General features: G+C 37.3%; 1 protein-coding gene across 4 annotated transcripts in view; it reads left to right on the forward strand.

The window, feature by feature from the left end:
• The first annotated feature begins 2,667 nt into the window (after positions 1–2,667).
• VTI1A (vesicle transport through interaction with t-SNAREs 1A) overlaps positions 2,668–12,436 on the forward strand; it is a 255,436-nt gene continuing 245,667 nt past the window's right edge. For all 4 annotated transcript variants that reach the window (XM_017735191.1, XM_017735192.1, XM_017735193.1 and 1 more), the window contains exons 1-2: positions 2,668–2,787; positions 6,943–7,053. In XM_017735191.1, the coding sequence (XP_017590680.1) occupies positions 2,683–2,787; positions 6,943–7,053 (216 nt within the window). In that variant the 5' untranslated portion in view covers positions 2,668–2,682. The remainder of the gene's footprint in view (positions 2,788–6,942; positions 7,054–12,436) is intronic.

Below are 12,436 nucleotides of genomic sequence, written 5' to 3' on the forward strand. Positions count from 1 at the left end.
GCACTGTTTTTTATTTTCTCTAAAGGATATTTGAATTCTCAATCAAGACAAAATGTTATAGAACACCTTTTTCTTCATTTCCTGTGGAACTTTATTTAAGGAAATGATTGAGTAGGCAGGTTGACAACTGCTAAGTCACAGTGGACTGATACAGTTAGTTATATGAGCATCTTTAATTAGACTGTAACTTGTTTGTCCTGATCTGCTTGATTAGTGCCTAACTTCTCTTACCCAAAAGAAGTCCCTCAGATCTCACTTTCAGTCCCTGAGCTAGTCATCCTGTGGGTATTGTGCCTCACTTCTTATGGGGTTCTGGCTGTGAAATAAGTTGTTTCCTTTGCTTGACCATTGAAGTAAAAGTAAAGCTGATAAGAAATGCTTTGAAAACCATGATTGCATGGTATTGTGTGCCCTAGAGGATCAACAGTTGCAACAAGTTCAGCTGCTCTCCTGGAAGTCTGTGAAGATGCTGCTCCAGAGCTGCAGTGCCAGGATGTTGCCTCGTGCCTGTTCACACATCTGTATTTGAAGGAAAAACAAAGGCAGTTGTCCTGGTCACCATCTGGGTGATTATGTATCTGGTTCAATGGTAAAATCTGACATTGGGTTAAAATTTAATTAAACCGTTGGAGATCATTTGAATACCCCTCCTCCCTCCTAATTTTATGGGAGCAGTTTTAGCCAGTCTGTAGCTTAATTTCTCTGTGGATCAGTAAGATCTTACTGGCCAGTGGAGTGCTGAGTAGTTCTTGTAACCACAAGTACAAGCAGAATTTATTCAGCATGAAATACCTTCCACAAGCCCCCAGCTTTATATCCCTAAATTTCACGTTACTAAATGCATATGGAAATTGTGATCCAGTACAACTCAGGGCAGTGCTGCAATTGCTACAGTACATTTATTTTCTGCTGGTATATTTTAAAATTTTATTTCAGCTTCAATAAAATGGTATTACGTGTTTCATACCTTCCATTGTTTTTATTTTTATCCATTGTCATCTTTCTAACTTCCAAATGAAGGAAGGAACAGAGGTGTTTTGGGATAGGAGAATAGAAATGTGTGGGGGGGGGAAAAGTGGCAGATTTCTTACATTTTTCTTTTGTTAGGAAGATAAATCACTAAATTTTCTGGCCTGGGTGCCATCATGAGAACCTGGTGGGGAATTAATGGAAGACATTGTTTGCAGAAAACTAAAAGTGCTACACAGAAAATATTTCCTGCATCTTCTGCTGTAGTAGAATCCACCAGACGTGGCAGTGTGAATTCCAGATTTGCAGGAAAGATGGTCCTGAGCCTGATCCTCTCTGCAGGCAGAGCTCCAGTGTACATAACTGAGGAAGGACAGACTGTGATGTTCCTGTGTCCTTAAATGAGAGTGTAGAGTATTTTAGGTGAATGAGAAGATAGATGAGTAGGCATTTCAGCCTGTGAAAAGCTGAATTATGTTCCTTTCATAAAGTGGTCCCCTCTTGAAATTCAGTGGCTTGTGGAATGCAGAGATCAAAGGAGATCATCGGATAGTCCCTTTTGGTCTTTAATGTGTCAGTTCCAGGATGCAAAGAGATCATGTGGAAGAGAAACAAGGGGATTCAAACTTAAAAACAAAGCTGTGAAGTTTAGAGATACATGAATAAGTCTTGTGCCAACCTATACTTATCCATCGTGACCTCTGGGGAGCTGTGACTGGAGACACTTCTGTGACATTCACTTTTTATCTGCTTCATCAGGCAAACCACCAGTACAGATGTCTCATGATGCTCATGGTTTCGAACAAACAGTTTGTATGTTCAGAGTTTTGTTATTACCTTCATTGAGACTGAGTGCATTTGGAGTCTGAAGGCTGGAAGATGTGATGGTAGGATTGAAACCCTTGAATACCCACAGTAATGAAGGAATGCGGGACTTTTTATTATCCAGTGTCTGAATATTTCTCAGTCCCCTTTCATGCTGTAACAAACCAAGTTGTGAAGCAATTGGAATGTTTGTGATGATGTGACACTGAATCTGAGCTCTCAGTTCATCCTGGATTCTCTGCCTGCAAATGGATGGTTGGAGGAAGGTCAAAAGTCAGTCTCTGTAGCTGGGACATAGCCTTGCTGGGGAACCTGGCAGATGGTGATTGCTATGTATAGCTTAAAACTTACTTGAATTTTAAAAAATTTTCATATTTATTACTGATTTCCATTTTTACTGCTACTAGACGACAACGGTTTTCTTGTAGTTCCTGTGGCATTTCATTTTGTATCTGTTGAAGCAAAAGAATTCTAGACCCAGCATAGAAATAGGGGAATAGAAACACCATTTTTCTTCAGAACCTGAATTAATTTTAATTGGAATGCTTGGTTTTGTGCATCTCACATTTTGCAAATGAGTAAGTTAAGCCTTTGTTCTTAAATGATTTTTTTTTTAATTTAGTGTATGTATGTGCCTTCTCATGCGTTTGTACACACCAGCAAGTGCCTGCTGAGGCATAACTCCTACAGCTGCAGCAGCTGTAAGTGCTTTCCTAACTTGCAAATGCTGCATAACAGAGCAGAAGATTCCAAGGATTCGCCAGTCTTTTTTTCCCTTTTTTAATTACTGATGTGCATATCACCATGTGTGAGGATGTCACACAGAAAAAATCTCAAGTCTGTTTTAGCTGATACATACAATCTTTTGAAATGTTATGTATTTCTTTCATGGTAAGAGCACAATTATATTGGTATTTTCACAATTCTCTTTCAGATGAGAAGAAGCAGATGGTTGCAAATGTTGAGAAACAGCTCGAAGAAGCGAGGGAACTGGTATGTTCTGGCTTTTCATATTTTAACTGCAAATTCCTAGCAAAAATAATAGGATCATTGATAGTAACATGCCCTAAAAATACTTACCAATGATATATTAGAAAATAAAATAATATTCTTGAAATAGTTCTTATTTGAGGATATGAAATACAAGAAGAGTGTATCCTTTTTTCATCCTGTGTTACGTGATGCAAGGTTTGCACTATTGCTGTAAGTCAATAAAAAGTTAAATTGTGGGTTAGGTCTCATACTTTAGGAATGGAATTAAATAATTACACACCATGACTTTGTTTTTGGCTTGTAAGACCCAAGCACCTACTTGACGTAATCTGTCAGAATGTCTTGTAGAGCAATAGATCTTTTTTTCCGTTTTAGCAAGTGAGGCATAAAGGTGAGGGCAAAGGGGCCATGGTAGTGTGGGTCACTGATCCAAGAAGAGTGTATGTGTTAACCAAGCATTAGTCTGTGGTTCACACTGACAAAAAAACCCAGTATGTGATGAGCAGCGTGTGTTAAGCAACTTGATTCTTCTTTTATTTGTTTTGTTCCCATTACAACCTGTCATGTCTTCCATCTGGGAAGAGTACAAGAGTAAAGTCTTGTAGATGTGGAGTAACTGAGCAAAGGTGTTGGTGACAGTTGAGATTGTCTTTTTCCCACATGGCCAGTAGTTCCTTACCTGAAGTGACTTTTGTTTATTGCTTGCAAATGGGTTTGGTTTATCTAATGTCAGAAATGTAATCTGAATGTTAGGATAGGGAAAAAAATTAGCTTTTCTACCCTAGAGTTTCGTAAAATGGAAAGAACTTAAATCAATGATTTGCTTACTAACGAAATAAAATTAATTTTTTGAAGTAGCGTAGGAAGAAAAAAGTCTCTCAACTGTTTGTAGGCATACATGGTGCTTTTGGTTTAAAAATAGAATTAGTGTAAAAAATAGAATTAGACCAGAGCACTGGAATAGCATCCAGTAAAGCTGGATCTTGGGATGACTCCCTACAGTTTTGCCCTCTGAGGACCACAAGGCACCTAACCTCTCTGCTTTGGTATTCCCAGTGAGAAACATGGTAAAGTTACTGTCCTATCTCATAAGGATGTTCTGAAGATACAGTAAGGCCTTTTGGGCACTTTCATATTCAAACAGCTGAAAAAAAGTAGAAATCTAGGAATGTTTTTCAGGTCGTTTTCACTACAAGGTGACATGGCAAAAGACAGAGCAGTACAGAGAAGCTCCAACATGGGTGGTCATTCAAATTTGGTTTTCTACTCAGAGTAGATTGGAAGGAGCACAAATTGAGTTAATGACTCCTTGCTTCTCTCCTTATGTCAGAAAAAGACCATCTAAATTTGTATTTATTATAAGATTAAAAAATAAATCCTGTATCTGTATTTTTATCCTAATCATGATCTTCATTTAATGTACTGGCTTTTCTTTCACACTTTGTTTTAGATCTTTAGATTCAATTATTGGCTTTGAGCAATTACCCAGCATGTTTGTGATTAATGTCAAGGCTTGGGTTTAGAAATCAATTTGAACAAACCTGCTAATAACAGAACTGATTAAGAAGATCCTCTTTTAAACTGGAGGCTACAGTAGAAAATCAAAATAAACCTAATTCCTTGCACTATTAGTTTTCGTACATTGTCTTGCATAGTCAAATCTGGGATTAGCTGATTTTGTTTTATTTCCTACTTGGCTAGGAAATAACACTCTTATGTATTATAAATATTATTATAGAGATAATTTATTTGCATTCACTAAGCAGTGATGGTTTTAAAACACTGTCTGCTTTGTTTGGATAAAATCACTGGTGTAATTGGTTTGATGGAAGTGCAGAACTAACACGAAAACTTCAGATTCCCAGGCTGCCTTTTCAAGCCAGGGCTGTGGAGTAAGAAATCTCTGGAGAGAAATCTTGTCAGTCTAGATCCAGTGTGGAGTATCTGGTTGTTATTTTTACCAGGTTTTTAAGAAATATGATTGTTGTGCTAACTTTGGGGAAATTCTTTGAGTATAAAATCTAGCATGTGCTAGAAGAACTGTGAATTTTTGAATGAAATTCTGCTGTTAAGACAAAACTCTGTTATTTGCCTTTATGTTTGATGAAGGACGCATCACAAAATTGTTGTGTTGCAAATGCTGGGTTATTCTTATCTTGTGTATTTTAGTTTCCATCTCTATTTAAGTTCCAGGGCTTTAGAATCAGAATAAAATAGTGAAGCTTACAAGTTTCTTAAAATGCTCGCAGCTGTCCAGAGCAGATTCATATGGAGAAGTTCCTGTGGGAGGTGGAGACTTACTTTGCAGTGGACAACATCAGCCACACTACTTACTTTGTTGTATTTTTGAATGGAAATACGAGGCGCTTCTCTGCTCTCGCTTGTTTATGAAAAATATGATTTTATGACAAATAATATGAGTTCTGAAAGTGGAGATGCATGAAATTAGGTTGCATTTAGGTTCATACTTGCTTGGACTGCTGTCTTCTGCATGGCTTCTTACGGAAATTTCTCAGCCCAGCCACAAAATTCACCTATTTAATCTCATGATGAAAAAACATTATTAAATACTGGTCAGCCAAAATATGCTTCATCATTGTTCCTTGGACCTGACACTCTTAATAGTGACTCTTTAAATGAACATTTTAGATTTTGTGGACCGTGGTCTGATTGTTGGTGCAAATTCTGGATTCACTGGTAGATGTTTTCAGTTTTATATAATAGACAAGAATTGAGACTTCATTAAAACTTCCCAGCCTTGCACACACATATATATGAGAGAAATGTTTATAGAACATTTGAGATCAAATATATTAAGATGAAATTGATAAGAAATAAGCTATTAATTCCAGCTATTGGTTTAATTTATAATACCCCTTTGGAAAGTTAAGCCTGAGCTAAAGAACTGGGTAGAATTAGAAATTGCTTTATATGTTTCAATTCATTAGTGACTATTTAATTAAAGTCTGCTTTATAGTTTATTATTGAATATCATTTTGTATAATCAGAATGGATCAGGCAGAATGACTTTTGAGTGTCTGGCAATTCCATTGATGAAATTCAGATGCTTTTCTTATGAAGATGAAATTTCAAAGTGTAAGCAAGTGATTACATAGGAATAACTTCTAGCAGTCCCTTGTGAAGACCTGCAACCAGTAGTTTGGGATCCTAACTGAAAAGCATTTCTGTTCCTGTGCCATATTGGTCAACCAAGATCAGTAGGATGTGAGTAAATATTGTTTCAGGTACCTACAACAACTAAGGAGAGGTATTCTTTTATCTTATCTAAGTTGGAAAGATTTTAAAAGACAGGTAAGGGATTCTTCTGCTGTTCAAAACAGAATTCCTGAACAGACAGCACCATATAGAGCAGGCTCCATCACCCACTGGGTAGGTAATTAGCAGCCCTTGTTTATAACTTTTGATTGGCTGTATCCCTGTGCCATATTATTGTGTTTCAGACCCCTTAGAATTCTACATGGCAAGAATAATTTAAAAAAAGCTTTTGAAACGTAGAATATATCTGTTGTGTTTTAACCCATTTGACTGTATACAAGTTCTTGAATAGTATTGTCATTAAACCCTGAAATTCAGCTGTTTAATATACTTACATACAGATTTGGGATGTAGATTTAGGCAGCCAGTTCAGGCTATGTAATTCTGCTGAGTTAGTAATGTGTAAAGAAAAAAGGATTAATTTATTAAACAAAAGAATTAGTTCATTGAACATACAGACTGGTGTAAATAAAACTTTAAACATGCACATATATATTATAAAAATAAGTAAAATACCTTTTTCAACCAAGGGTTTCCAAAACTGCACAGCTAGGAGGAGGTAGGCTTTCTTTTGAACTATGCTCATTTGCAGGAATTATCCTCAGTTTTACTATATTTTTGTAATAAAATGTATTCATCACAGTTGGAATTGAAAGCCAGAAATGTTTGACTCAAATCATTCCGAGCGTTAATAATACTAATTTTGTCACTTGTTTCTTGACTTAAGACTGTGCAAAAATTTTGATAAATTGTTTGTATATTGCAGAATAAACAACATTTTTCCGTATAAAGAAGGAATATTTCTTGAACTTAGGTAAATTTGTTCTTGCTTTAATTAACCTTTTGATTTATATGCCTTCTCTTGTTTTTTCTTGTCAGCTTGAGCAGATGGAACTTGAAGTTCGAGAGATCCCACCTCAAAGCCGAGGGATGTACAGCAGTCGAATGAGAAGCTACGCACAAGAAATGGGAAAACTTGAAGCTGATTTCGTGAGTTTTTAACATATTACATAAAGAAGGCATCTCTAAGAATTTTAAAAATAAAACAATGCAATGATTCAAGCAAATGAGAGGGTATTTTTGAGTAGTGTGAGAGATGAGTTCTGCATGTATCTTGCTATGTATGCAGACAGATGAAAACCAAACTGGGGAAGAGAACCTTTTCTTTTAGCAGCAATCCCATACCAACATTCCAGTTGTTAGCCTCCTGTCTCTTTACCCTGGAACTCTGTTGTTTCTCTGTCATTAAACATTGTGAGCGTTCATGATGTATGCAAAATAGTCAGCTTTTAATCCTATTTCTCAGGGAATGACAGCTTGTAGTAATGTGGGCAGTAACATGAAAAGCAGTATAATCTCCAATCCGTGGAATTTTTGAATGTAGTTTATCTCATGTGTACTTCATTTGTTAGTCACTGTGTTTTCTTTTCCATTGCACTTAGATTCTTCTTGGCTTTTGTACAAATTGGTTATAAATACTACATTTTTTTAAGTAATGGATGCAAACTAACAAGTTTCCCTTGTCTGGGGGCTTCTGCTGCAGTTATCAGTCCTTTCTTTTGTGACTGGGATTTGCACTGAATAGATTTACATAGCGACAAAACTGTTTCCTGTAAAATCCTGAAAAAGTTCAAAGGGATTGCGAAGTGTAGGAAAATGCTGTGTTAATTGGCAGCAGCTCCGTTCCTCCAGGATAGGGAGAAAGAAATTACTAGTGGCAGTATTTTCCATTCACTGGAGATCTGTGAATTTCCTCAGGTTGCTGGCAGCAGTTTAATCCTTCAGGGAAGGAGAGTCAATGTTTATACCTGCAGCCAAGAAATCCAGCTGAGTGTCACTCCTCTGTGCTTCTGCCAAGTTGAGCAGTTACACGGAAATGTATTAGAAGATGGTTGCAGTTTGTAAAGTTTGAGGAATGTTAGAATAAAAAGACTTGCATCAAAATTTTGTGGCAGTCTCATCTGTTCCCCTGTAGGAATTGTGTGTGGCCAAACAGTGACTTCCCAGAGAGAGCAATTTCTGGACCAATTGCGAATGCTGTTTATCTTTTCAGATGGGGGACAATTTGCTGTCAGCATGTATTTATTCCTGGCCTATTTCAATATGTAGGTAGATGGTGGAATTCATACTTCCATATTCCCAGGCAAGTGAAAATGAGAGAGTTCAGAACTGGACACTGTATGGAAGAGGAGAAATGCGTGCAAGGAAACATATCATAGCACTGGGAGTTACATGATCACAAGAATGTAAGTTGGTGCTCAGAGTGAAGAATCAAAACCAAGATGAGATAGAGGAAGGAACATATGGTAATAATGGATAGAAACAACAGCCCCAAGCCCAAGGATCTTCAGCGGAAGATCAAGGAAAGAAAATGATGTGAAGGATGGAGCAAAGTACTGGAAGAAAACAACTATGCTTGAAAAGATCTTACTTACATAGCAAATAGTGGTGTTACAACTAAATGCCTTACGTAGTTCCAGTTTCTAAGTACTAATATTTTGCTGACTCTGTATGTGAGGATTTAAGACTCTTTTTGGATTATTATCCAGTCAAATAGCAGCTTGTTGGAAACTGCAGAACAGTTGTGAGTTCAAAGAGGGAAGAGGAGGAGGAAAAGAAATGTTATTTTGATTCTATAAGCTCCAGGGCTGTCAAAGGTAGAAAGCTGAAGTATTTGCTGAAATGGAAGTGCTTTTGAGTGTTCTTGTTTCATTTCAAAGAAATTAAGTCTGTGAATTCAATTGCAAAAATTACATACCTCAGTGCACAGTCTTTTTCATTAAGTTCTATATTTCAAACATAAAGTGAATGCAGAACTGGCATGAGTAGTTTTCTTTTATGTTCATTAATAACATAAGATTTGATCTTGTGGTTATTTTTATGGCTTATAGCATCTGAAAATTTGCCCTCACCCAAATAGTTACGGAAAACAGTAGCATAGCAACATGTTTAAAGCTAGGAGAAGGAAATAGGCGGTTTGTGGACTGGCCACTTGTCCACTCTTTACTGGCAGGATGGACAGCATTAAAGTTTATTTGTGACATTTAACAAGTAACTGGTGAGTTTATTTTATCTTGAGCAGTGCATGTAATAGTGACAAAGTGCCATCACTGTAATATTAGTTATTAGGTGCTGTGGCATCTTTGTGAATATATAGGGGGTTTTTTTCCGTACACATTACTGTGTTGAAGTATATTCTGAAAAATACAGATTTAAGCTCTGTTGAGCTGTGCTCAGAAAAGTTACTCCAAACATGGTTTTTCATCTCTAACTTTGTAATCAAATAGGAACAAGTTGCAAATAGGAGGTTTATTTCCTCTCGTTGCTAATCTTTGTTATTTTGAGACCTGCAGTTAGGTGTCAATGCTCTACAGTCCAGGGGTGTGTGAAGGCAAAGACATCTACCCCAGGCAGTGTATTGCACATGCATGCTTGGTAACACACTAATTGCAGTAAATTGTATCCAAGGAGAAAAAACCACCTTTCCCTGTCTTAGCCATGTCTCTTGAAGGGGAATAGTGATAATGAAAAGAAGAATAGCACAATTTTATCTTTAAAACTACTCAGAAAGCATAGCACTATGAATACTGATGGGGAAAATGAACAGGGTGAGCATTGCCCCTCGACTTCAGGCAGCAGTGGTTTCTGATGCTTACCTCAGTGTTGTGCAGTCTTCCTTGGGGAGAAATATCAGAACAGGGCAAGCATGAAGTGATGCTTCTCTGCAGAAAAGCTGCACACATCTCAAAAAGCCAACTTTCAGGCTTGTGATAAACACACGGAAACAGAATTAAACTCTTTGATAGGACTTTTGCTGTCTTTTTTACTTGCAGATGTGAATCTTGCGTTTATTGTCTCATTTTCAACAGCACATTCCAGGCCCTTCACTTCTGTAGCGTGTTTTGTCCCCGTTAGGTCAGGGGAGGTGTGGTGGGACCTGCGGAGCTCGGCCGGCTGCAGGGCCCGTGTACGCGCTGGTGGCTCTATCTTGTGGCCCCAAGTGGAGTTGCACATCACAGTCTTCTGCTTTCCGGGCTGCTCCAGGTCTTGGGACCACCTGCGAAAGGGTTCCTGAAGCTTAAAACGGTCTTCCTGTCAGCAGGTCTTTTTCCTCCGTATACTGATGCACCATGATGCGGTTTAAGCTTGCAAATATTTTTTTTCTGGCTATTTCAGATGTAGACTGTCCATGGTGCCTGCCTGCTTGAAGCAAGTTCTGACTGAAAAAAGCAGTCTTTTAAGTACATGGACTATAGGTGTTGTTTATTCATACAAATAAAGCATTTTATGTTGTTACCTGAAAGTAGCCAGTTATCTTTAAACAGTGGGGATATACAGTGGTAAAAGGCTTCCAGATTTATAAACATAACTTTGACCTAAATCTATCCCAGTCCATGTGAAAATGTGACTATACAAAGCTAGCAAGTATGTAGTTATTTGCTAGCATTTGTATCTATCCCCAGGGTTCCATGTACTGGGTCAAAGTCAGGGCACTGTAAAATGGAAAAAACCAGAGGCAGGCATTTATTTTCCTGAAAAGCTTACTGCTGATGTATAAGGCATTCAAATAGATGAGGAAATATAAAAATCCAGTAAAGACCACATTATACAATAATACTCATGTTATAAAAATGAATATTGCACAATCAATGTTGAAAGTGAGATGAGCATATTGAGCAAGAAGAAATAGCCATCAAATAAAGGAGGCAACATAGGAGCTGTTCCTATTCTGTCGGCAGCACAGAGGTAAATGTTGCAAGTAGCATTTGTTATCAGTTCAGGAGACAGTGCTCATTCTTTTTAAATTCTCAGAGTTGTTACTGATTTTGGTAATTCTGACTTTCAGAATAACCTTTAAAAGAAAAAATAAGGGGCGTGGGTGAAGTTGCAGATACATATACACATTGTACAAAACTTGAGTAAACATTTAAACATTTTTGGCATTTAACAATAGCTTCAGTTAATAGTGAAGATATGTATTTACAATTTATACCTCCTACAGGTTCTGTTTAAGGTCACTGTCGAAATTTCAACTGCTGTTAAGCTTTAACAACATTTAAGGAGATGGGCAGTGGAATTTCACTGGATAAAGTTAGCTCTCTTGTATGACTCTCAAGTACCACCTGAGTCCAGAAGCTCACCTAAACAACTCACACAGCTGTGTCTGTTATGTTCTGGCTGTGTTTTGTAAATACCACTACCCCCATTTCAGGTTCAGTCACTTACCCAGACAAATAATCATATGGCTGTAAGCATAATGAACATCATTTGTCAAATGACAAGTTGCTGGCTGTATCTTTATGGCCAGTCTTCCCTAGATCTCCAGTTTGAACTAAAACTTTGGAGACTCAACTGTTGCTGCTGGATTATTTTGATTTATAAAGCAAATAGTGCAATAATGCTTTGTAGTTACAAAATTATGAGCCATGTGTGGGACTGCTGTGTGTGTATCTTCATTGTTGTTTCTCAACAGTGGTCTTAAAAACAGGGAATCCATCATGCCAACATGTCATGTATGCGCAAGAACCTTGCCTGGGCAGGTACACATGCCTTTAGGGAAACCTGATCTTGTTGACACATTTGAAACTTCTGAAATCAGATTAGTTTTCACTATGTGAGTAGTACAGCTCTTTTGAATGGGGCTGTGGAAGATTTGTCTTAATGCACACAAGACTGAAATTAGTTTCAGAGGGAACAATTTGAATTATCTGGCCATGTACTTTGACAATCTAATTTTGAAAAAGCATATTGTGAACAAAAATTCCACCACTGCCATTTTTATAGATACTGTCACCTTCTTGAGATAAGTAATCACTCCTCTACATAGTACTCAAACTGCTCCTTACAGAGGTACTGTTTTCTTCCCCCTCTGTTACCTTTGTAATAACTTCTGATACATTTGTCTGCCTGTCTGTGGCTGAGCATTAGGCCAACGTCTTTTCTATAGAAGCAAATTCCACATTGTCTTCAGCTTGTTTTCACTTGTGTCCCCACCCTGGTGGGTTTGTGGTGGAAGAAGGTGGAGGCGTTTGACCTTTTGCAATTACTTGATTTATAATATTGCTATTTTAAGTGGGGAAGAAGTGATACAGGAAAGAATGCTCTCTCTCTCTTTTTTTTTTTTTTTCTTTTTGTGACATTAAAGGCCTAAACTGGTGAAATATTAGGAAGTGGTATAACTTATAACACCAGTAGAAAATTTTCCCTAAGTTATTTATGTCTTAAATTTCTTTTTATTGTTTTGTGTGGAAGTATGAAGATGGAAGTAAATTTACTTCATAATAGAATTAGCTAGTGATGAGATGCTTTTCTGTGGAGGAAAGTGTGAAAGATGGGAGTTAACATACTTAATTTGTGATTAACCTAAAGGGTT

This window comes from Corvus brachyrhynchos, unplaced genomic scaffold (genome assembly GCF_000691975.1).
Source record: "Corvus brachyrhynchos isolate BGI_N302 unplaced genomic scaffold, ASM69197v1 scaffold705, whole genome shotgun sequence".
Lineage (NCBI taxonomy): Eukaryota > Metazoa > Chordata > Aves > Passeriformes > Corvidae > Corvus > Corvus brachyrhynchos.